This window comes from Geotrypetes seraphini, chromosome 6, assembly GCF_902459505.1.
Source record: "Geotrypetes seraphini chromosome 6, aGeoSer1.1, whole genome shotgun sequence".
Taxonomy (NCBI): Eukaryota; Metazoa; Chordata; class Amphibia; order Gymnophiona; family Dermophiidae; genus Geotrypetes; species Geotrypetes seraphini.
The window spans coordinates 115,658,982-115,681,204 of NC_047089.1; the positions used below are offsets into that span (position 1 = coordinate 115,658,982).

The window sequence follows — 22,223 nt, forward strand, 5'->3', positions numbered from 1 at the left end:
TTTCATTTAGCTATAATATAGCCTACAAAATGCCCTCCCAGGTAACAGCAAACCTCTCCCAAAGACTGACACTTTCAGCTTCATAAAAGCAAAAGAAAACCATCCAAAAACAAGATTCAACTCCAGCAAACAGTTGAAAAACACTCACAGTTTCATCAAGTTAGCACTTGCAGCTGGTGGAAAAACCAACTTCCATGGCTTCCTCACAAGGACTTACTTCCTCAGGCAGGTTGTCAAGTTCCATTGAAAGATCAACATCAGAAAGAACTTCCTCCAGCATTTCTCCAGCCTCCTGTACCTCCATAGGTGCGGCTGTATCAGCCCTGCTTGGCCCGAGGAGACTCTCAGAGAGGAAAGGTCTGAACCTTCTCCCTAGCCTGCCCGTCTGCTTGCTCTCAGCTGCTGGCTTTTGTACTGCAGGAGCACGCCCTATTCTACCCAAGTCAGCAGACCTGCCTGGGGCTCTAGGGCTCCTCCTGTGGTGACCTAGATACTGCTCTTGCAGGAGGTCCTTGGAGATTTCAGGCTCCCCCTGGTGGTTAACCTGAAAATCATCCCTAGAACAATCCTTATCCATTCCCTTCCGGGTTTTCTTTTGTGTTCTAGCAGAAACTTTAGCTGGAACCAGGTCAGGCACCATGCCTGTCTGGTTACAGCGGTATATATAAATTTTGCGCCTCTGTGACTGTGTCCTTAAAAAGTGACCATGCTTGCTCTAGCTTATTTACAGTGTTTATCCTCTTCCTAATCTTCTTCCTCACCATGACTCTCATCCCTTTGTAGTTCCCTTTTCAGAAATTCAGTGTCATGGTCGTCAATCTGGATCAAATTTTTGTTCCTGTGACTAGATTGAAGTGGATTTTGTTGTGATCATTGTTTCCCAGCATCCCTTCTACTTCTATACCTTGTGCCGGTCCTCGTAGTCTATTTAGAATTAAGTCTCGTGATTTTAAAAATTTCATAATTATTTATAAATTTATTCTCTTTTACAGTTTTAACATGGATGGGAAAAAGAAAAGTTGATCATGAATGTTGTGTTTTTATGAAAAATGGGCAGAAAATACTTATTCATACAATCAAAGTCAAAGGATAAAGCCGTATGTCTCATTTGTAAAAACGTTGTGCTGAAAGAATACAATATACGCTGCCAGTGACGTACCTAGGGTATGTGGCACCCGGGGCCCATCATTTTTTGACACACCCCCCCAGGGAAAAAATTTTTTTTTTTTTTTGCAATAACCATGAAATGGAATAAATGGTCAGAATAGAAACAGGCAGTGAAAATTTTCTTTTATTGAACCTCATATATGTAACCATTATTCCAAACATAACATAACATAAATTATGTCTAAATTGTCATGACATTAGAAGTACATATGGAGTAGTTGCAGGTGATGCTTGGGACAGTTCTGATTGTGTTAGTTCGGTTTTATGTGTTTTTTGAATAGAAGGGTTTTTATTTCTTTTTGAAGGTTTTGCAGTCTGTGGTTGATATCAATTGGTTGTAGAGTTGGGGGTCGAGTGTTGCAGCTCGAATGGCTAGGAGGTTGTCGAACAGTTTTTTTCTTTTGACGTTTTTGGTTGGAGGGTGTGTGAATGGTGCACAAGTTCTCCTATGTCTGTTTGAAGTGGATTGAATTATTTAGCTGAAGAAATTAGTTACCCCCCATTCCACACACATTAATTCTCTTCCATTTTAAAAAACACTGATAAGTTCCCAGAAAAAAAATACATTAAAATAAGAAGTGAAAACAAAGGCCCCTACAGATGAGAACATAACATAAGAATAGCCTAACTGGGTCAGACCAATGGTCCATCATGCCCAGTAGCCCATTCTCATGGTAGCCAATCCAGGACACTAATACCTGGTCAAAACCCAAAGAGTAGCAACATTCCATGCTACCGATCCAGGGCAAGCAGACACTTCCCCCATGTCTTAATAACAGATTATGGACTTTTCCTCCAGGAATTTGTCCAAATCTTTCTTAAAACCAGCTACACTATCTGCTTTTACCATAACTTCTGGCCACTTCATTTTTAAGTTTAGATCTTTCCTTTCAAACAGAGACCTTGCTAGATGTCAAATACAGCACAAGGTAACTTCACATGGACTTAGCTGTGCAGGAAATGTGAATCTCCTCATACACCCACCATATAGTGCAAAAATGTGCAAAATGTGCAAAGGTCTGTTTTTTTCTTTCGATCACTACATAGCCTAATGCCACACAAGCAGCGCTGTTACAAACATATTCTGTAGGTCAATGCTAAGGATAACAAAGTTTCCTTCCTTGGACCAGAAGGAGATAAACCACTGGAAGAGATCCCAAAACAACACCCAAAGACCCACTCAGTGTGTGAATCAGTTGAGTGGAGTGGACTAACTGGGGGGTGGAAATGGGCCCGGAGTTTGCTCAGCAGAATTTCCCAGACCACCTCTTCCTCTCAACACATTGACACGCTGCCACCATCACCACTAGGAACACCTCACTGGGTAGGCCAGCTATGCTATAAACTTTATAAAACACATTATTATATTTTCTTATAAAGCACATATTTTAACTGACCTCTCTGACATCCTCAGCCTTTCCATTAAAAAAAATAGAAGGAAGAAAAGTTCCCATTTCCTGCTGTCTCATGTCCCCGGCCTATACAATATTTTTTTTCTGCAGACCCTTCAAAAGTCTGACCAAATCCTCGTTTCACTTGCATTATAAAGTACTGAGGATGCCATCTCTCCCCAATCCCAGGTCCTAAAGTCTAAGACAGTAGCGCAAACTAATGCTGCCAGATACAGGAAAAAAAAATTTTGATTCGATTCAGCCCTATTGAATTGGTTTTTCAATTCGATTTTCCTGCCCAGTTGGGTGATTTTTTTCAAAACTCCTGGTGGGTTTTATAGCTTTTTCACCCCCTTTGGCTTCTCCTAACCACACTGGCGCTGTGGTGTAAATAAAATAAAGAAACAAAAAGGACTTTTCCTCTTTCTGTTAAATCCTAGCTCACGTTTGCAGTCCAACACCAGCTCTGGCAGGATACACATTTCAAATCTGACATGTTATAATCACAAAACAGAAAATAAAATTAATTTTTCTACCTTTTGTTGTCTGGTTATATTTCAAATCTTGTTGGTCCAAGGCTCTGGTTTTCTTCTGATAACTTGCTTGCCAGGGTCTCCTTCTTTCTGCATGCTAACCATCCATCTGCCAACTCTGTCCTCCCTTTCCATTTCCCTTCCCTTCCCAGGAAGTCTGGTATCTTTCCTTTTTTTCATCTCCCTCCACAGATCCACCTTTTCTTAAATACCCTTTCATCCGGCATCTCTCCCTCCTTCCCCACCATCCCAGAGTCCACCATCTCTCCGTTTCTTTTCCTAATTACCCTCCTATCCAGTATCTCTATCCCTCCTCCACACCATCCCTTGTGTCCAATTTCTCTCCCTTTCTGTTCCTTCCCTCCCTAAATCCCATGGTCCATCATCTCTCTCCCTCTCCTCTATTTTCAGACCCATTATTTCTTCCCCCCCCCAAAGTTTGGCATATGCATGTCTCTTTGAACACCCCCTTCCCTCCGTGTACTTCTAAATCATGGTCCCCCCCCCAAAGGCCTGTCCCCCCTTAAACGTCTGCCTGTCCCACCTTGAAGGCCTGCACCCCCCTTGAAGGCCTGTCCCTTCCCCTTGTAGGCCTGTCCCCCCCTTGAAGGCCTGCCTGCCTGACCCCCCTCGAAGGCCTGCACTCCCTTGAAGGTCTGCACCCCCCCCGAAGGCCTGTCCCCCACTTGAAGGCTTGTACCACCCCCTTGTAGCTTCTCCCCCCCTTGTAGGCCTGTCCCCCCCTTGAAGGCCTGCCTGCCTGCCTTTCCCCCCCCTTGAAGGCCTGCACCCCCTTGAAGGACTGCCCCCCCCCCCGAAGGCCTGCACTCCCTTGAAGGTCTGCACCCCCCGAAAGCCTGTCCCCCCCTTGAAGGCCTGTCCCACCCCCTTGTAGGCCTGTCCCCCCCTTGTAGGCCTGTCCCCCCCTTGAAGGCCTGCCTGCCTGCCTTTCCCCCCCTTGAAGGCCTGCACCCCCTTGAAGGACTGCACCCCCCCCGAAGGCCTGCACTCCCTTGAAGGTCTGCACCCCCCCGAAGGCCTGTCCCCCCCCTTGAAGGCCTGTCCCACCCCCTTGTAGGCCTGTCCCCCCCTTGTAGGCCTGTCCCCCCTTTAAGGCCTGCCTGCCTGCCTTTCCCCCCCTTGAAGGCCTGTCTCCCCCTTGAAGGCCTGCACCCCCCTTGAAGGCCTGCACCCCCCCTTGAAGGCCTGTCCCCCCCCCTTGTAGGCCTGTCCCCCCCCCCTTGTAGGCCTGTCCCCCCCCTTGTAGGCCTGTCCCCCCCTTGAAGGCCTGCCTGCCTTTCCCCCCTTGAAGGCCTGTTCCCCCCCTTGAAGGCCTGCACCCCCTTGAAGGTCTGCACCCCCTTGAAGGCCTACACCCCCCCCGAAGGCCTGCACCCCCCTGAAGGCCTGCCTGCCCCCCTTGAAGGCCTGCACCCCTTGAAGGTCTGCACCCCCCCCGAAGGCCTGTCCCCCCCTTGAAGGCCTGCCTGCCTGCCTGTCACCCCCTCCCCCTTGAAAGCCTGCTTGCCTGCCCGCCCGCCCCACCCTGAAGGCCTGATGCCCCGACCCACCCCGAAGGACCGCTCGCCCCCCTGGCCTCCCCGCACCACCTATGAACAGCCGCAGCAGGATCGCGAAGTCAGCGTCAGCGATCCCTGCCCTGCTTCCTGCGCCACGGTCCCGCCCCTCCTCTGACGTCAGAGGAGGGGCGGGATCGCGGCGCAGGAAGCAGCGCAGGGATGCTGACGCTGACTTCGCGATCCTGCTGCGGGCTGCTTCACAGGTGGTGCAGGAAGGTCAGTGGGGCGAGCGGTCCTTCGGGGGTGGCGGGGGACTGAACGGCAAGGCCGGGAACACCCCCTTAGGGCTGGTACCCGGGGCGGCCCGCCCCCCCCCGCCCCCCCCTAGGTATGCCACTGTACGCTGCCACTATGAAACAAAATATGCTTCAATGTTTTCACAATTTAAAGAAAAGGAGCGTTCAGATAAATTTGAATCATTATGTCACTGTCTGCATTCTCAGAAAGACTTATTGATGAAAGCAACTCAGAAAATGAAGCCTTAACCTTGGCAAGCTACAAGATTGCTTATGTGTTAGCTAAAACAGAAAACCATTCATTGATGGCAATATCATCAAAGAATGTATGATGGAAGCAGTGGCTGAGTTATGCCTAGTAAAACTTAATCTTTTTAAAATAAGTCTTGTGCCAAATACTATTGCTCGTCGGGTTAAAAATATGGAAAATAGCATTATCCAGCAAGTTGTAGGCAAAACACAATGTTTTAGTCGGTATTCTCTCACGCTGGATGAATCAACTGATGTTTGTAATACCTCGCAACTCGTAGTACTTTTTCATGGCGTCGATAATAAACACAGGAATTAGGCCCTCTTTTACAAAGGTGCGCTTAGTGTTCTAGCACGCGTTTAGCATATGCTAAATCAATGTGTACGCTAATCGCTAACACGTCCATAGGATAACATTTGGCATTTAGCGCATATTAATATTTAGTGCGCGCTAAAAAGCATAGCGCATCTTTGCAAAGGAGGGGGTTAGTGCCACTTCACAGCATGCATGGCACTACAATAATAATAATAATAATAACTTTATTCTTCTATACCACCACAATCTTGCGACTTCTAGGCGGTTTACAATCAAGAGTGCTGGACATTCAGTGAAATACAATAAGTAGATATTCAGAGGAAATACAGAGATCAGAGACCTCAGGAGGCAATAGTATAGAAATACAATTTGATGAGCGAAAATGTAATATGTACATTTTAGTAGGTAATGTCCGACAGGACCTGTTGGGGATAAATAGCAACGTAAAGCAACAGGAGAGAATATCTTCAAAGAAATGTTAAAAACACTAGGAATATAATTTGGACTGGAATCATCTGCAGTGCGTGACAGTTGATGGAGGAAAAACATGTCTGGTTTAAAGATGGGTTTGGTTGGACAAATCACAACAGCTTGTGAGGAAGCAGGAATATCAAAACCAATGTTTCTTCACTGTGCCCCTCTTTTACTAAGGCGCACTAGCAGATTTAGCATGCTAAAATCGGCTAGTGCGCCTTAGTAAAAGGACCACCAACAATCACTTTATGAAAATACATTGATAAGAGGTGTGTCTTGAAACCTGTTATTACTATGGTAAATTTCATTCGCTCTCATGCACATAATCATCACCAATTTTAGTCTTTTCTCGAGGAATTTGATTCAGAGTATGTTGACTTGACATATTATACTGCAGTTTGATTGCTTAGCTATGGAAAGGTTCTTTCACCTTTCTTTCATTTCATGAATGAAATTATATTTCTTACCGAGAAAAAACATTATGAACCACTTTTATCAGATACTGAGTGGCTTTGGAAATTTGCATTTTTTTGCAGATCTGGTGAACCACATGGACAATTTGAATTTAAAGTTGCAGGATGAAAGTAACTTTTACTAAGGTTCAAAACATATTCAAAATAGCAACAATGCAAATTGGAAAACAGATTATGAAACTTTAAAACCTGAACTATAAAACAGGGTTATAAGGAGACAGTCAGAAGGGGGCAAATATCCCAGGCCCCCGCTAATCTGACTCCATAGTTAAATAGACGGCATTCCCAGAAAGGCTGGTCTGAGACTGAAATCCAGTTTACCAGTAATCGGCCAGGTGACCTGCAAATTGGACAGAAATAGGGCGGGCTCCCAGCATAAAAGGTGGATTTACAAGAAAGAAGATTAGCAGAGGTAAGAATCTAATCTGTCGTTCTTGTACAATCCCCCTTTATGCTGGGAACTGGTAGGATGTAACAGAGCAGTCCCTAAACATTAGTGGGGCCCGATGAGCTTGCTGTCAACACCAATGCTGCAAAAGCAGCATCCTGCTTGGCCATTACATCAATCCGATAAAACTTGGTAAAGGTGTGTAGGGAAACCAGGTGACTGCCCTGCAAATCTCTTCCGGTGAAACTGCTTTAGATTCTGCCCAAGAAGAAACACCTCTAGTAGAATGAGCCCAGACCCCAAGAGGTGGCTTTTTCCCGGCTGCCACATAAGCAGCAGAAATGGCTGCATGAATCCATCTTGAAATGGTAGTTTTTGAGGCAGGTCTACCCTTACTGGCAGGACCTGAAAGAATAAACAGAGGTGAAACTCGTTGGTGACCTCCAAATAATGCAGAAGTAAGTGGAGAACGTCCAGGGACTGCAAGATTCGGTTCTGGGTCCTGGAACCCGAGGAGATGAACACCAAAAGACAAACTTCCTGATTCACATGGAATACTAAAACCACCTTCAGAAGGAAGGAAGGCACCGTCTGTAAGAGCACAGCGGAATCCGTGATCCGCAGGAAAGGATCTTGTCATGAGAGGGCCTGAATCTCTTAGACCCTACAGGCAGAAGTGAATGTCACCAGGAAAACAGTCTTGATTGTAAGATCCTTCAATGAGGTGTTCAAAGGGTGGACGAGCCAGCGAGTGTAGAACCAGATTCAGATTCCACGTTGGACATGGTAGACGAAGGGAGGCTTCAATCAAACCGCTCCCCTCAAGAAATGGACAACGTCCAAATGAGACGCTAGGGAGCCTCTGAGCGAGACAGAACCCAAACAAGAAAGACCCACAATCTGTACCCTGAGGGAAGCCATAGCAAGGCCCTTTTTCAGGCCATCCTGCAGAAAATCCAGAACCTGGATCCCGAGGAATACCGAGGAATCCCGAGGAATCCAGCTGAGCGCTTGAACACCAAGCCTGGTAACACTTCTAGGCCTTGGCATAGGCTGCAGCAATGGACTTCCGCTTGCTATGCAGCAATGACCGCAGTCAAGTAGCCCCTGGCTATCAAGGCCGCACACGTAAAAGCCATGCTGTAAGATCAAAGTGTTCCTTATCCTGCAGAGCGATTGGACCCTGACTGTGCTGGAGCTGAACCAGATCTGCATACCACGGTCTTCTTGGCCAATCTGAGGCCACCAATATCACTGCTCCCTCATGTGCTGCAATGTGACGCAACATGCGTCCTATCATGAGATATGAGGGAAAAACATAGAGGAGACTGCCACAAGGCCAGGACTGCACCACAGCATCCAGGCCTTCACTGCCGGCCTCTCACCGATGGCGGTAAAATCTGTCCATCTTCTTGTTCTTGGCGGTCGCCACGAGGTCAAACGTTGGGCGACCCCACTGATGCACTTGAACACTCTCTGGGAGAGACACCACTCTCTGGAATCGACTGAGAAAATCTGCTTGGACGTTTTCTACGCCCACCATGTGTGCCGCGGAAAGAGCTACTAGGTGCTTTTCCATCCAGGAAAAGAGTAGCCAAGCTTCTATGCTCAGAGGAAGACTCCTGATGCCTCCTTGCCGGTTGACATATGCCACCGCTATGGAATACCCAGACAGCTCCAAGATGGAGACACTTCTGGAAATGTAGTAAGACAAGGCGAATCGCCCTCAGCTCCAGGCAATTGATCAACCACTTGCTCTCCGAGGGCGACCACTGGCCCTTCATCAGGGCAGACATTCAGACTGCCCCCCAACCAGAGACTCGCATCCGTGGAATCACCCAGTCTGAAATCCAAAGTGAAAGGCCCTTGGACAGAGTCAGAGGGATCAGCCACCACGGTCTAGGGAAGTGGAGCAAGCAATGAGTCCCGTTGCGGGTTACATCGGGACAACGACTCCTGAAGAGCACATAGATAAGCCCAATGCCACCATGAACCCCAGAACCTGGAAATATTGCCAGGCTGTCGCAGCCAGAATGGCTAACATGACTCAAATGGGATGTTGAAGTTTCTCTCTTCGAGATAGGGGGAGAAACACTTTGTTCTGCGCTGTGTAGAACCGGACCCCCAGATACTCCAAATTCTGTGTAGGATTGAGTCGGCTCTTTTTCAGATTGATCACCCATCCGAGGCATTGCAGTAATTGTATCACTTGCTGTACTGCCCGGGTCCCCTCTGCCGAGATAGGGATGGACCAGGATACCCTGCGAGCACCGGTGAGCTGCTACTACCATTATCTTGGTAAATGTCCTGGGCATCATCACCAGGACAAACAGAAGAGTGGAAAACTGAAAGTGGTGACTCAGAACATGGAACCGTAAAAAAATCTCCTGTGACCCAGAAAGATGGGAACATGAAGATATGCCTCTGTGAGATCCAGGGATGCCAAGAACTCCCCTGGCACAACTGCTGCAATGATTGACCGCACAGTCTCCATTCTGAAATGCGGTACCTTCAGTGCCGCGTTGACCATCTTGAAGTCTAGAATCGGTTTCCAATCGTCAGAGCCTTTCCTTGGAATGATGAAGTATAGTTTCAAGTTTAATAATTGTTTTGATTAATCACTTACTCATACTTCAAAGCGATGAACAAATTAAAATTACAATTTATGGGAAACAATACATAACAAAACAATACATAATGACATTCAAAATTAAAAAATTACCATTACGAACTTATATACATAAGGAAAGGAGGGAGATGAAATACAAAATCAATATAGAAAAGTAGAACAAAAAAGGAAAAATACAAAATGAGTAACAAAAAGACAGTATATTATAGCACAATAAAATAATCTGAGCTGCAGTGAGTTTCATTAATTATCAAAAGAGTTTATTTCATTTAAAGAGATTAAAGAGTTTCATTAATTATCAAAATAATCTGAGCTGCAGTGAGTTTCATTAATTATCAAAAGCATCTTTAAAGAGAAATGTCTTTAAGTTACTTTTGAATTTCTCAAGATTCTGCTCTTCCCTTAAATAAATTGAAAGGGCGTTCCACAGCTGAGGTGCAGTAACGGAGAAAATGAATTGTCGTCTTGTATTGATGACCTTAAGGGATGGAATAGTTAGTAAATTCTGTTCGTTGGATCTCAGAGTTCTGTTTGGAGAATATGGAATTAATAGTTTATAAATAAATGCTGGGGTTTTATTAAGAAGGGTTTTGAAGGTGAGTATGCATAGTTTGTATGTTATCCGATGGGAGACTGGAAGCCAGTGCGCGTCTTTTAAGAGGGGTGTTACGTGATCAAATTTCCTTGTTTTAGTTATAAGTTTAATGGAAGCGTTTTGAATGATCTGTAAGCGTTTTATTTCATTTAAAGAGATTCCTTTAAAAAGCGCATTACAATAGTCAATCCTGGAGATCACCAAAGAGTGAATTAGAATATTAAGCGATTTAGAACATAAAAATTTTGAGATTGATCGAATTTGTCTTAATCTGTAAAAGGTTGTTTTAATAATGTTACTAATGTGATCATGAAAATTCAGTTTGTGATCGAAGATCACCCCTAAAATTTTAGTATTACTAACTATTTGTAGGGGAACATTTTTTATAGAAATGGGAGCAACAAGGGAAGAACTGTCTTTCCAGGGGAAAAGCATCACATTAGTTTTTTTTTATATTGAGTGCTAATCTGTTTAAGTCTAGCCAATGGTAGATTTGATCGAGTTTCTCATTGATCGCTATGATATCAGAAGTTTTGTTAGGGTCTAATGGATGTAGAAGCTGGATATCGTCAGCGTAGGCAAAGACTTGGAAACCCACAGATTGGCATAAAGTAAGTAGAGGGGCAAGGAAAATATTAAATAATAAAGGGGAAAGAATAGACCCTTGAGGGACACCATATGTAGACTGTGAAGATTTGGATATTTAATCATTAAAAGAAACAGAAGAAGTACGATTTGTAAAATATGATACAAACCAAGAAAGTACTTGGTCTGTAATACCTATGGATTGGAGTCTATCCAGAAGAAGTTGGTGATCGATCGTATCAAAGGCTGCTGAGAGATCAATGGAAATTAATAGAATTGACTGATGGTGATCTAGAAAATATTGGATAGAAGTAGTCATACCAATCAAATAATGTTCAGTACTATGGTGATGTCTAAAACCGGTTTGGTTCGGATGTAGAACGTTAGTTTTTTCCACAAACTCTGAAATTTGATTAAAGACGACTTTTTCTGTCAGTTTTGCCAGAAAAGGAATGTTTGCTATTGGTCTGAAGTTAGATGGATCTCCAGAGCTAATTTTTTTTATCTTTAATAATAGGACGGATGATTGATTTCTTCCAGGCTGTTGGTATGATATTTTGACTTAGACTTTCATAAATTAGCTTATGGATGAAAGGACCAAAAATATTAAAGTAACGTTTGAGAATGAAAGGAGGAATTAGATCAGCTTTTGAGCCCTTGATGTTTATGGATTTGAAAATAGACTCAATTTCATTTACACTTGGCATGTTAAATTTTGAACATTTTGAATATAATGAATCTGAATCGGTTTGTTCATAAGCAAATGTTTTATATTGATTTACTGTAAAAGTGTTCCTGATTTTATTAATTTTTTCAATGAAATGGTCAGCGAGTTCCTGAGCAGTGGGTGAAGATGGAATAGCTTCTGATTGTTGTTTATTTAAACTTGTTATTGAATTAAGTACAGTATAGAGAATTGATGGATTTTTAGCTTTCAAAATTTTATCAGAATAAAATTTCATTTTTGTTTGGTTTATTTTTTGTTTGTAGAATTTGGATTGCTCAGTGAATGTTTGAAAGTTTATTTTAGTTTTTGCGTTTCTCCACTTACGTTCTGAAGATCATAGTTGTTTTTTAATGAGAGAAAGTTCAGCCGTGAACCATGGGTTCTGAATTTTGCGAGCAGAAATAACTTTAGATTGTATTGGAGCTAATCTATCTAATAATGATTTAATAGCAATGTTCCAATGGTTGATTAAATCATCTATAGAATGAGTTCTAGATTCGGAGAAATCTAATTTAAATATTGAATGAATTGAGTCTGAAATTTCTAAAATTGAGTCATTGAAATTTCTAAAATTTATCGATTGTTGTTTAATGTGAGGTAAGTTATGTGAAATAGTATGTGTGATTGTTATTAAAAAATGGTCTGACCATGGGACTGGTAGACAACAGTTTACTGAAAAATTGTTTCTTGCGGATGTGGTTATTAGAGCCATATTAATTGTGTGTCCAGCTTGGTGGGTTGGCATTGTTAGTAGTGGATAAAAGTCTAATTGTTTTATATAAGAAAGAATAGTTTTAGTGAAATTATTGTTGGGATTATCAAAATGAATATTGAAATCACCCAGAATTAATGGATTTAAAGTAGAGCTACCAAAATCAAAAATTAAGGATTGGAATTGAGTAAGATTATCAGCGTTAATTGGGGGTGGCAAATATATTAAAAGTACATGGAATATCTTCCCGAGCCCAAGTCATCCTTTGGAATGGGCTCAATGGCCGCAAGATCCAGCAGCCGGCGAATCATGGCCTATACTCTGAGTGTCTTCGCAGAATGCCCCGCTGGCGAGTCCAGAAAGAAATCCGACAGAGGTCATTAAAATTCCAACTTGAGGCCGTCATGTAGGACCTCCAGGACCCATCGGTCCGAGTTCGCTGTCTCCCACTCTGCCATAAAGTTTGATAGGCGTCTTCCTATGCGTGGGAGAGGCCAGAGGCCTGGCGTCAGATCTGCTTCTTTGGGGGAGCAGGGGACATCTGTTTGATGGGACGGGCCTCCATAACGTTGTGGGCGCCTGAAGGGACGAAACTTAGAACGTCCCGAACTCCTAGAGGGGCGAGGTCTGCTACCTGGCAAAACCTTAGGTTTACAGTCCTGAACACTCGCCATATCATCCAGACCTTGGCCGAACAGGAATTGTCCCTTGAATAGTAACCTACTCAGAACGGCCTTAGAGGAATCCCTGGACCACTGTCGTATCCACAGCATTCTCCTGGATGACACTGAATAAGCGCCCAGCTTGGCTAAGACCTTCATCATATCATATAGGATGTCCGCCAGATAGTCTACTCTGGAAATCAGTGAATCCATGTCACAGAGGACAACATCAGGATCATGGCAAAGTTTGGAATGGAACGCCCATGCAACAATAGAAGTAGCAGCAGTCCCGGCCACCGCAGAATCAAAAAGGCGTTTGAGAATGAAATCTTCCCATCTGTCCTGAACATCTTTCAGGACTATCCCACCATCAGAGGGGAGAAAGGTACATTTGGTGACCTGAGCCAAAGCCGAATCCACCTCTGGAGAAGTAAAGCGCTTGAAAAACGCTGGTGCCTTGAAGTAAAGCTTTGCCCTGGCCTGAGCGCATTTAAAGGGACCTTCTGGTTATCCCAAACCTCCTAAAGAATCCGGACCAGATCCAGATTATCAGGAAAGGAGGCAGAGCGTGGTCTTTGATCACTCATCAAGGAACATTCCGCCTTGGCGGTCTGATCCGACTGCAGGTTCAATTACCGTAGGGATTCTGAGATGAGATCCTCAAGAGGATTAGGCTTGAAGAATCTACGAATGGAGAGATCTTGGGAGCCACAAAAATCCTGATCCCGAAGGTCAGCTAGGTTAGCCACATCAGCAGATACCCGTGAGGTGCCCTGAGAAAGTGAGATGGAAAGAGATACCAACTCAATGTCAGGCATCGTCCATCTCCGTTCCGATGTCCCTGTCTGAGAGCACGGAGACAGACTAGTGTCCAACGAAAGCGAAGAACCAGCAGGAGGGCTCCACAGGCATGGACTTTTTAACCAAGTATGCCTGATATATTATATTCACAAATTCCTCAGATTTGGAGTGCTTAGATTTTTTGAGACTTTTCACCGAACTGTGCTTGTGTTTCACCGAAACACCATCACCCTTCTGAGGGTCTCCAGGCACGATTTTTGCTGTGTATGCAGCAGTAAATCCAAGAAGGACCTCTTAAGAGGTGGAAGGCACCAAATCTGTGCATACCTCGGCCCCCTCGTGGGCAGCGGTGCACGTGGAGCATGGCTGCAAATCTGACAGCCATTTGTTGCAAACAAGGCATACATCCATGCCATATGTCCTGAGGAGGCCATCTGCGAAGTTTGGAGCAAAAACAACGCTTCTAAGTATAAAAAATATACTTTTTAAAAGTTTAGAAAAAATCCAAGATGGCCATCGTGGGTGCCAATTTTTCCCTAAAATAGCCCGTAAAAAACACAGGGAACCCTGGAAAATGGTGATTTTAGAGGGGGAGGGGGCTACTCACTGTGCTCTGTGCTGTAAGGGAGAAATGGCAGGCAAGCTGAACACAGCATGCAGGGAGATCTCAAGCTTCAGGAAGCTGGAAAACTAGATTTCAAGACTTCTGACTGCCTGACTTGCCCAGTCACCCCAATCAGTGACTTCCAAGACCTCCGGATTACACAGGGAAGATACGCAGTCCAGTTGTGATCACGCCTCTATGGAACTGCGCAATCTTCACTCCACCCACTAGTGGACAAACCCAGGGTGAGCAAGCTCCCAATCCCAGAGCCCCGATCTGATGTGCAGGCTGTCCAGAGGGCTTACTGCAGTGGCAGGTAACCCCCAGAGGCAGACTTTACTCCAAAGTCTGCAATCTCCCGCCGAAAGGATGTCCCAGCATTTCCACGGCACAAGTGAAAACCTGCAAAAAAGGTGTAAAATAATACAATAAATTTAAGAAATAAAGCACGAGCAGAAGAGAAGAGCTCTTACTGGTGGGCTTATAGGAATACAAAACTGGTATCCAGGGAGCATGCTCAAGGAGATAAGCACAGTAGGAAGGGCTCAATTTCTATTAATTGAAGTCCCTACAGCCCCTGGCAGCCCCTTTCCACCAGTTTCCAACATAAAGGGGGATTGTACAAGAACTACTCATTGGGAGGGAGTGGGCACAGGCAAGAGTTGGGGGGCGGGGAATGGCGATTTTAGAGGTGGAAGGGTTAGGGGCATGCAGGGAACCACCCAGAAACCCCTTTTTAGGACTCCCCAAAATTGCTTAACCAGGCAGGCAAACAGCTACTCACTATGCTCTGTGCTGTAAGGGAGAAATGGCAGGCAAGCTGAACACAGCATGCAAGGAGACCTGACCTGCCTGGTCACCCCAGTCAGTGACTTCCAAGACCTCCGGATTACACAGGGAAGGTATGCAGTCCAGTTGCAATCACGCCTCTACAGAACTGCGCAATCTGCGCTCCAAAGCCTGCGATCATTGGGGGAGGGTCAGAGAGTGTATAGGAGATTTATTTAAAAAGCAAACAAGCAAACATAAAAAAACCTTATGTGGGCCCCAGCCCAATATTCAGCCTGGGTCAGCATGCAAAAGATAAGCATGCAAAAGATAAGCAGCTGAATTTAGGACAGAGCTGTCAAAATCACCCGCTTATCTTAAGCAGGTTCCAGCTGAATATTACGGGTGCCCCCCATAAGATCTGGTTCCTGCCCAGCACTGCCCCCTGGCTTACCCCTGACCAGTTGACTGCTGATTGACTATTTAAGTGGGTCAGTAAAGAGGCCATGTCTTGCTTGCTTCTGTTTTGGCTCAAGAGCTCCCCTAACCCCTAATATATGTTCATCTAACCCCTAATATATATTCCCTCCTCTCCTGATTGTACACATGACCAGCAGCCTCAGTTGTCATTTTTATGCACCTTTCTTTGGACTGGGGGGTGTGATGGCTAGTCTGGAACCACAACAGGTTTGATTAGAAATATTTTGATCTCTGCTGTTGTCATGGTACAGATAAGAGGAGACCATGGAGCTCTAGTCAAGTAATTGGATGAGTGTAGTTCCTCAGTGTGTTGATGAATGCTATTCCAAACTGCTATTTCCAAAATGTGTCTTCTCATCTTCTTCACCTCTATCTTCAATATTTTCTCCATTGCATCTCTTCTTTCCTGTTTCTCTTCACTGCACAACATAGCTTGCAGAACAGACTTGCTGTAACTATACCAAGCTGTCCTTCTCACTGTAGGCATGTCTATCTTCCTTACTTCTTTACACTATTCTTCCAACAGTTGGCTTGAAGAGGAAGTGCCCTGAATCCTTGTGTCTAATTGCTATATATTTTTATATTGAACCAGTTTACCATTGAGGACGGAAGGGGAATATAGGTGAAGACTTTAAGACCTCCATGACAATGGAGGTGAAGATAGGCCCTCTGAAATCCCCAGAATAATAGAAATAGGCCAACACTGTCTAAAGGCTCGAGAATACACCCTGAATAAAACTGTCAGCTTTTACACAATCTGTTCTTGCTGAGATAAGCAAGTCAAGCAAAATGAAATGCTGAGAAACAAGTCAAGTGAAACTTATCCTTTCACATAGCAACTAACATGGACATCTGCTGAAGCATCATAAAAATAAGGAAGTAAACATAAAAGGATTAGCACATACCATTGACCAAGAATATAAAATTAACTTTTATACAAGGAAAGTCCCAGAATAGGCTAGCCCTTACTGGAAAAACTGATGACCTTGATATTAAAATGGCATATGGCGGGAAAATAGCTAGATTTTTGGTATGACTCAAGAAAAGTAAAATTATTAACCAATCAATAAACTGATAAGTGAGATGACGTTTGTAAGTAACCAATAGAAACTAAAAATGTAATATACACCAACGTGGCCTCACGCTGTCAAAAATGTATAAAAAATAGCCTATTTTGATTATGTAGGCAGAACAGATCCGAGGTTTCTTCAAGTCGGCTTGATATACCTATACTCTGTTGCTCCATATGCTGAAAGGTTTATTCCTGTAAGCTGTTATTGTTTATTAATAAAATATATATTACTTATACCAGCATATTGAGTGTTGTGAGGTCAGTTATTGAGGGCCCAAACAGGGGGCTTTTCACCATGTAACCCCAACACAGAACTCAACAATCATTCTTAAGTTTTGGAGATTCTTTCCCTTCAGATTATGCTTGGGAATCCATTAATATGCAATGCAAACACACAAAAACTATTATCAGTAAATTGTGTATTTTTGTATAATTTCCTAAAAATTCCAGGTGGGTAAATAACATATTATACAAAATTTAAAGCTAGTTGTTGATTTTTCACATGAAATGGTACCATTTTTTAATTAGTGCTTTTTAAAATTATGACATCTCCAAAACTGACAAACCCTAAGGTGATGATATCACCTCACTTGTGTGCCTGTACAATTCTGCTTGTTGACAGAAAATTATTAATTTTGAACATAAAACTAAAAAAAACACACAACTTTGCTCTTTAGTATACTTCTTACCTTCAAACTTTAAGACATCCAGACTGTACTTGGCCCACTTTATCAATAATAAAAGAAGAAATATCTGATTGTAAATTTTTTGACATTCTGAGCTTATAACAATATCCACAGGCCAAGGAACCTAAGAATTAAAAGGACAAGACAAAGAAATAATTTAAATGCTCAATTTATAAATAGGTAGCAAAAAAAAGAAAACATTATATCAATTTTTAAATAAAACTTGGAAACTTGGAAAGAACTGTCATTTACCTTATAATTTAGTGTTAGACCATCTAGAGTGTGAACAGGAAGATTTTTCTTTGCTGGATCCACACTTTCAAAAGCAACAGATAGTCTGAGTGAGAAAAAAAACACACACACAGCATTTCAATTTGCAGCATTTTAGAAAAGTTTAAGTTTAAAGTTTATTTCGGCTTGATATACCGCTTTAATTTCCAAAGCGGTTTACATCATACAGATTTTATAATAAATAATTACAATCAGGGAGAAGGGACATACATGCTAAAAAAATTCAATAGACAAAACATAAAACAGAAGGGAAATGGGAAAGGTTGCAATACTTGAAATAAAAAGGAGAGGGTAGAGGAAAAAATGTCAGGGAAGACAGGGTTGAGCCATTTATTTAAATCTTGCAAGCATCTTTAAAAAGTAGTGTATTTTTTAAAAAAATATCTTTATTCAGTTTTAACACTTTCATTAAGTGAATACAAGAAAAATTCATTTTACACTTTATACATCACTTAAAATCCTTACAATATATAAATAGATCAACACATTTTTCCCATCAAAAATTATTATATAGTTATTAATGAAATATATTCATATCCTTCAAAAAGTACAAATAGCATATTTTTCATCTTTATAAGGAAATAGTAAGCACCTATATAAATATTTATTCAAAACCCAATCCAATCCAATCTACCCCATCAATCAATAAAAAAATTCAAAAATTAAATTCAAAGAAAAATCCACCCCCCTCCCCCTGGATTTGCATTTGATATATCAACAAATTCAAAACTATAATAATTCTACAAACAACATCAATGGGCCCCAAATTAATTTAAAAAAACTTTATATTCCCCAACAAATCAGCATTCATTTATTCATATTTATAAATTAAACATAAATTTGCCCACCAGAATGTGAAATTTAGATGGTCCCAGTTTTTCCAGTTTCGCATAATCAATTGTATAGCTGTACCTGTCATAATTAAAAACAATTGCCTCCTATATTTATCTAAGGGATCTTTAACATATAATATAGTCCCACAAATCACTACTTCATAAATTACAGGAATCTCAGAATCTAAAATATTATTATGTCCCCAAATCGACTTCCAAAAGCTCAGAATCAAAGGACAATAAAACAGTAAATGATCTAAAGTACCTACGTCTAGATGACAGTGCCAGCATCTATTAGACCTAGAATTATCTAGCTTATTCAATTTAACTGGGGTCCAATAAGAACGATGTAACAGAAAAAACCAAGTTTGTCTCATAGATGCTGATGCTGTACACTTTATTCTCCAAGACCATCGAGATGCAGAAATATATTGCTTAATCTCGATGCTCCAAATATCTCTAAGCGCATTTTTGGGTTTCTTATTCACAAATTCAGAAATTAATTTATACCATCTAGCGGCCTGATGTCCTAGCAGTGTTTTAAGATTGGACTTGAAATTATTTAAATTAGATTTCTGTCTTAGGGTTATGGGGAGGGCATTCCATAATGTTAGTGCAACTACAGAATAAATGGTTTTACGTATTGTATCGTTGAATAACTGACAAACAAAGGGGAAAGTAAGACATGAAGATCAGAGTGATCTTGATGGTTCATACAAGATCAAAAGTCTGTCAACAAACAAGGGAGAGTGGTTGGACTGAACTTTGAACGTGAGAAAGAACGTTTAAAATGTAATTCTATGGGTGATGGATAACCAATGGGCCTTTTTTAGCAGAGGGATAAATGGTCAAATTTCTTAGTGTTAAAGTTGATTTTTATGACTGTTTTTTGAATTAATTGTAGTCTCCTAATCTGTTTTTGAGTGATTCCCTGATAGAGAGAATTCCAGTACTCTAAAGTGGAAATGACCAATTAATGAATAAGAATATTAAGAGATTGTGAATCTAAAAGAGACGAAAGAAATCGTATCATCTTAAGTTTGAAGAAACATTTTTGCACTATACAGCTTATTTGGGTTTTAAATGAGAGTGTATTGTCCAAGATCACTCCTAAGAGCTTAATGTTCGGAACCAGATGAATTGCCTTTCAGCAAAGTATGAATGAATGAGGTGAACTATGTTAACAACTTTTAATTCAAAAAAATATTGAAAAGAGACCTTGTCAGACTTGTCTAGTTCCTCCTCTAAGGACGCAAATTTAACTGGTTCTAACACAAACTGGGACTATGATGTATAACAATTTCTTATGGATCATGTATGCACCCACCACTCTTAAGACTCCCATTTTGTATAATTTGGGATATATCATTTTATTTTTTTAGTATTTTATTAGGATATTGTTCATACATTTTTCAGTAGTAGCCTAAGGTGAGTTACATTCAATATAATACAATTTTTTATTTGTATACTGCCAATACCTCCTTTGAAGTTCACAGAACCTCACAAACAATGAATTATTTAATATTAGGTGCTTTGCAAAAATCCCTAACTGTACAATAGGCTCACAATGTAACTAAAACACCTGTTTGAACAATTGCATTTACATACTGTGACCAGCCAGGTATTCTCCCTGCCAAGGTCCCAGTTAGGGCAGGGGAAAAAGTAAAAATGAAATCCCGGGGTGGAATCAGGAAGGTACAAGTAGTTCCTGAGACCGACAATATCTCCTTTGACCACCAGATGGAGCCTGAATTGCCTGAGGAAGAATTAGGTGATCTATACCCTAGTCACCACCGGGGGAGCCCAAGAGGCCCCTGGAACACTGCTGAGTAGAGTAGGGCGTTGCCCCAGAGTATTTAAACCAGCAGTAGAGAACAGACAGGGAGGCCAGCTAGGGAGTCCCCTGGGCCAAGCAGGAGCAACAGACCAATTCCCATGGAACTGTTAGAAGCTGGACAAGCTGAGGAGCTGCCGGTTCCAGAGGAGGAACAGCCCATGGATTGTGGAGAAAGTCTTGCAGAGTGTGCTCCTGGCTTTCCTGAGGCCATGCAGGTGGACCTGCAAACAGTGAGTTTTGATTTTTCACTTGACTGTTTGGACTATTTTTGTTTTTGTAAGCTAGGAGTGTGAATTGTTTGGGAGAGGTTTTGCTAACACCCAGGGAGGGAAATTTTGAAAGCCTGTCTTGAGGCCTTTCTTTGCAAAACCTGTGACACTCTCCTTTCCTGGCAGTGGACTGAGTCTGCCAGAGGCTTTATTTGAACTTTGGGCACTGTGGTTTGGTGAACAAGTGCCATGAACTTTATTTTTGTTGGAGAAACTATCTGCTTGGGAGCAGACAGTGCTAACTGAGGAGAGCTGAATCCTCAGGTGCAGCTGGGACTAAATTAACACTGAGAGCAAGTTTGGACTTTATTTTGTGCTGTTTATTTTCTTGCTTCTTTTGGGTATTTTTGTTTTGCTGCTGTTTGCTGCATTAATGAACTACTTACCTTTATGAAGGAAGGAATAAAATTGAATGATTTCTCCTATGAACTACAATTGTTGTAGCTTTGATTTGTGGTTCCATTCTAAAGTCCAATTCGGGTCACACGCTGGTGGGCTATTTTGAGGTAACCACTTGGAGCGCTGTAGAGCCCTGGTCTGGGCTACAGTGTGGGTTACATAACTAAAGAAGAAGACCAAAACAAAATCTAAAATAACAGAATTGATTCAAAATAAAACACAGACCTACAGCTGGAGAGATGGACATACACAGGGGACACGGACCTGTGGCTAGAGAGACAAGAGAAAATAGAGAGGACAGCAATCGTCATGGGGGACTCCATCATCAGACAAGTCAACAGCCACATAGCGGGAGGAAGACGGGATCAGCTGGTGACCTGCCTACCAGGAGCCAAGGTAGAAGATATAGTGAGCCACATCACAACAGTATGGAAGGAGAAGATACGGCGGTGGTGATCCATGTGGGGACAAACAACGTGAGCAACAGGAACTACAGCAGGGAAACACTAAAGGACCAATTCGAGATGCTAGGAAGAAAGCTGAAGACCAGAACACCAATGGTAGCATTCTCGTAGATCTTGCTGGTACCCAGGGCTGCCGGGAAGAGGCAGATGGAGCTGCAAGCAGTCAACGCGTGGATGAGGTGCTGGTGCGAGGAAGAAGGATTCCACTTTGTGCACAACTGGACGACGTTCTGGGGGAAGAGCAAGCTATTCAGGTAGGATGGACTCCAATTCAGCGGAGACGGAACGAGGCTCCTTGCAAGCAACATCAAATGAGAAATTGAGAAGTTTTTAAACTAGGAAGAAGGGGAAAGCTGACAGTCGACCAAGAGTCGATGGTTCGGGAAACGGTATACTCAGAGGATACCATGCAGGAAGATTACAGGGAAGACTCACCAGATCATAGGCAAGATAGAAATCCTGACGGATCGATAGGAACACAAGAGGGAAGGAAATGCAAAAAAATAATAGGCCGCAAACTCAAGGGTATGTACACGAACGCAAGGAGCCTACGGAATAAGATGGGGGAATTGGAAGCTTTGGCACAAAAAGATAACCTTGACATCATTGGCATCACAGAAACATGGTGGAATGAGGAAAACGTCTGGGACACTGTGCTACCGGGATACAAGCTATACTGCAGAGACAGAGTAGGACAAAAAGGAGGGGGTATTGCCCTATACATCAAAGAGGGAATTGAGTATACCGGAGAGAACATGCAGGAAACAAAAAATAAGGTAGAGTCTCTATGGGCAAAAATACAGTGAACAAATGGAACGGAAACGAAGATTGGCAGCTACTACCGGCCCCCAGGGCAGTCCTTAGAAACTAATGGAGAAATGACGGACGAGATTAAACACAACTGTAAATGAGGCAACGCAGTTATCGTGGGTGACCTCAATTATAAATTATTATAAATTGGAACCTAGGCACCTCCAGCTGCAGTAGGGTAATCAAGTTCCT

General features: G+C 42.6%; 1 protein-coding gene across 4 annotated transcripts in view; it reads right to left on the reverse strand.

Annotated features, from left to right (window-relative positions):
• The window catches only part of TUBGCP5 (tubulin gamma complex associated protein 5), a 1,496,334-nt gene that overhangs the window by 313,367 nt on the left and 1,160,744 nt on the right, over window positions 1-22,223 (reverse strand). For all 4 annotated transcript variants that reach the window (XM_033947661.1, XM_033947658.1, XM_033947659.1 and 1 more), the window contains 2 exons: window positions 17,381-17,465; window positions 17,132-17,252 (listed from right to left, as the gene is read on the reverse strand). In XM_033947661.1, the coding sequence (XP_033803552.1) occupies window positions 17,132-17,252; window positions 17,381-17,465 (206 nt within the window). The remainder of the gene's footprint in view (window positions 1-17,131; window positions 17,253-17,380; window positions 17,466-22,223) is intronic.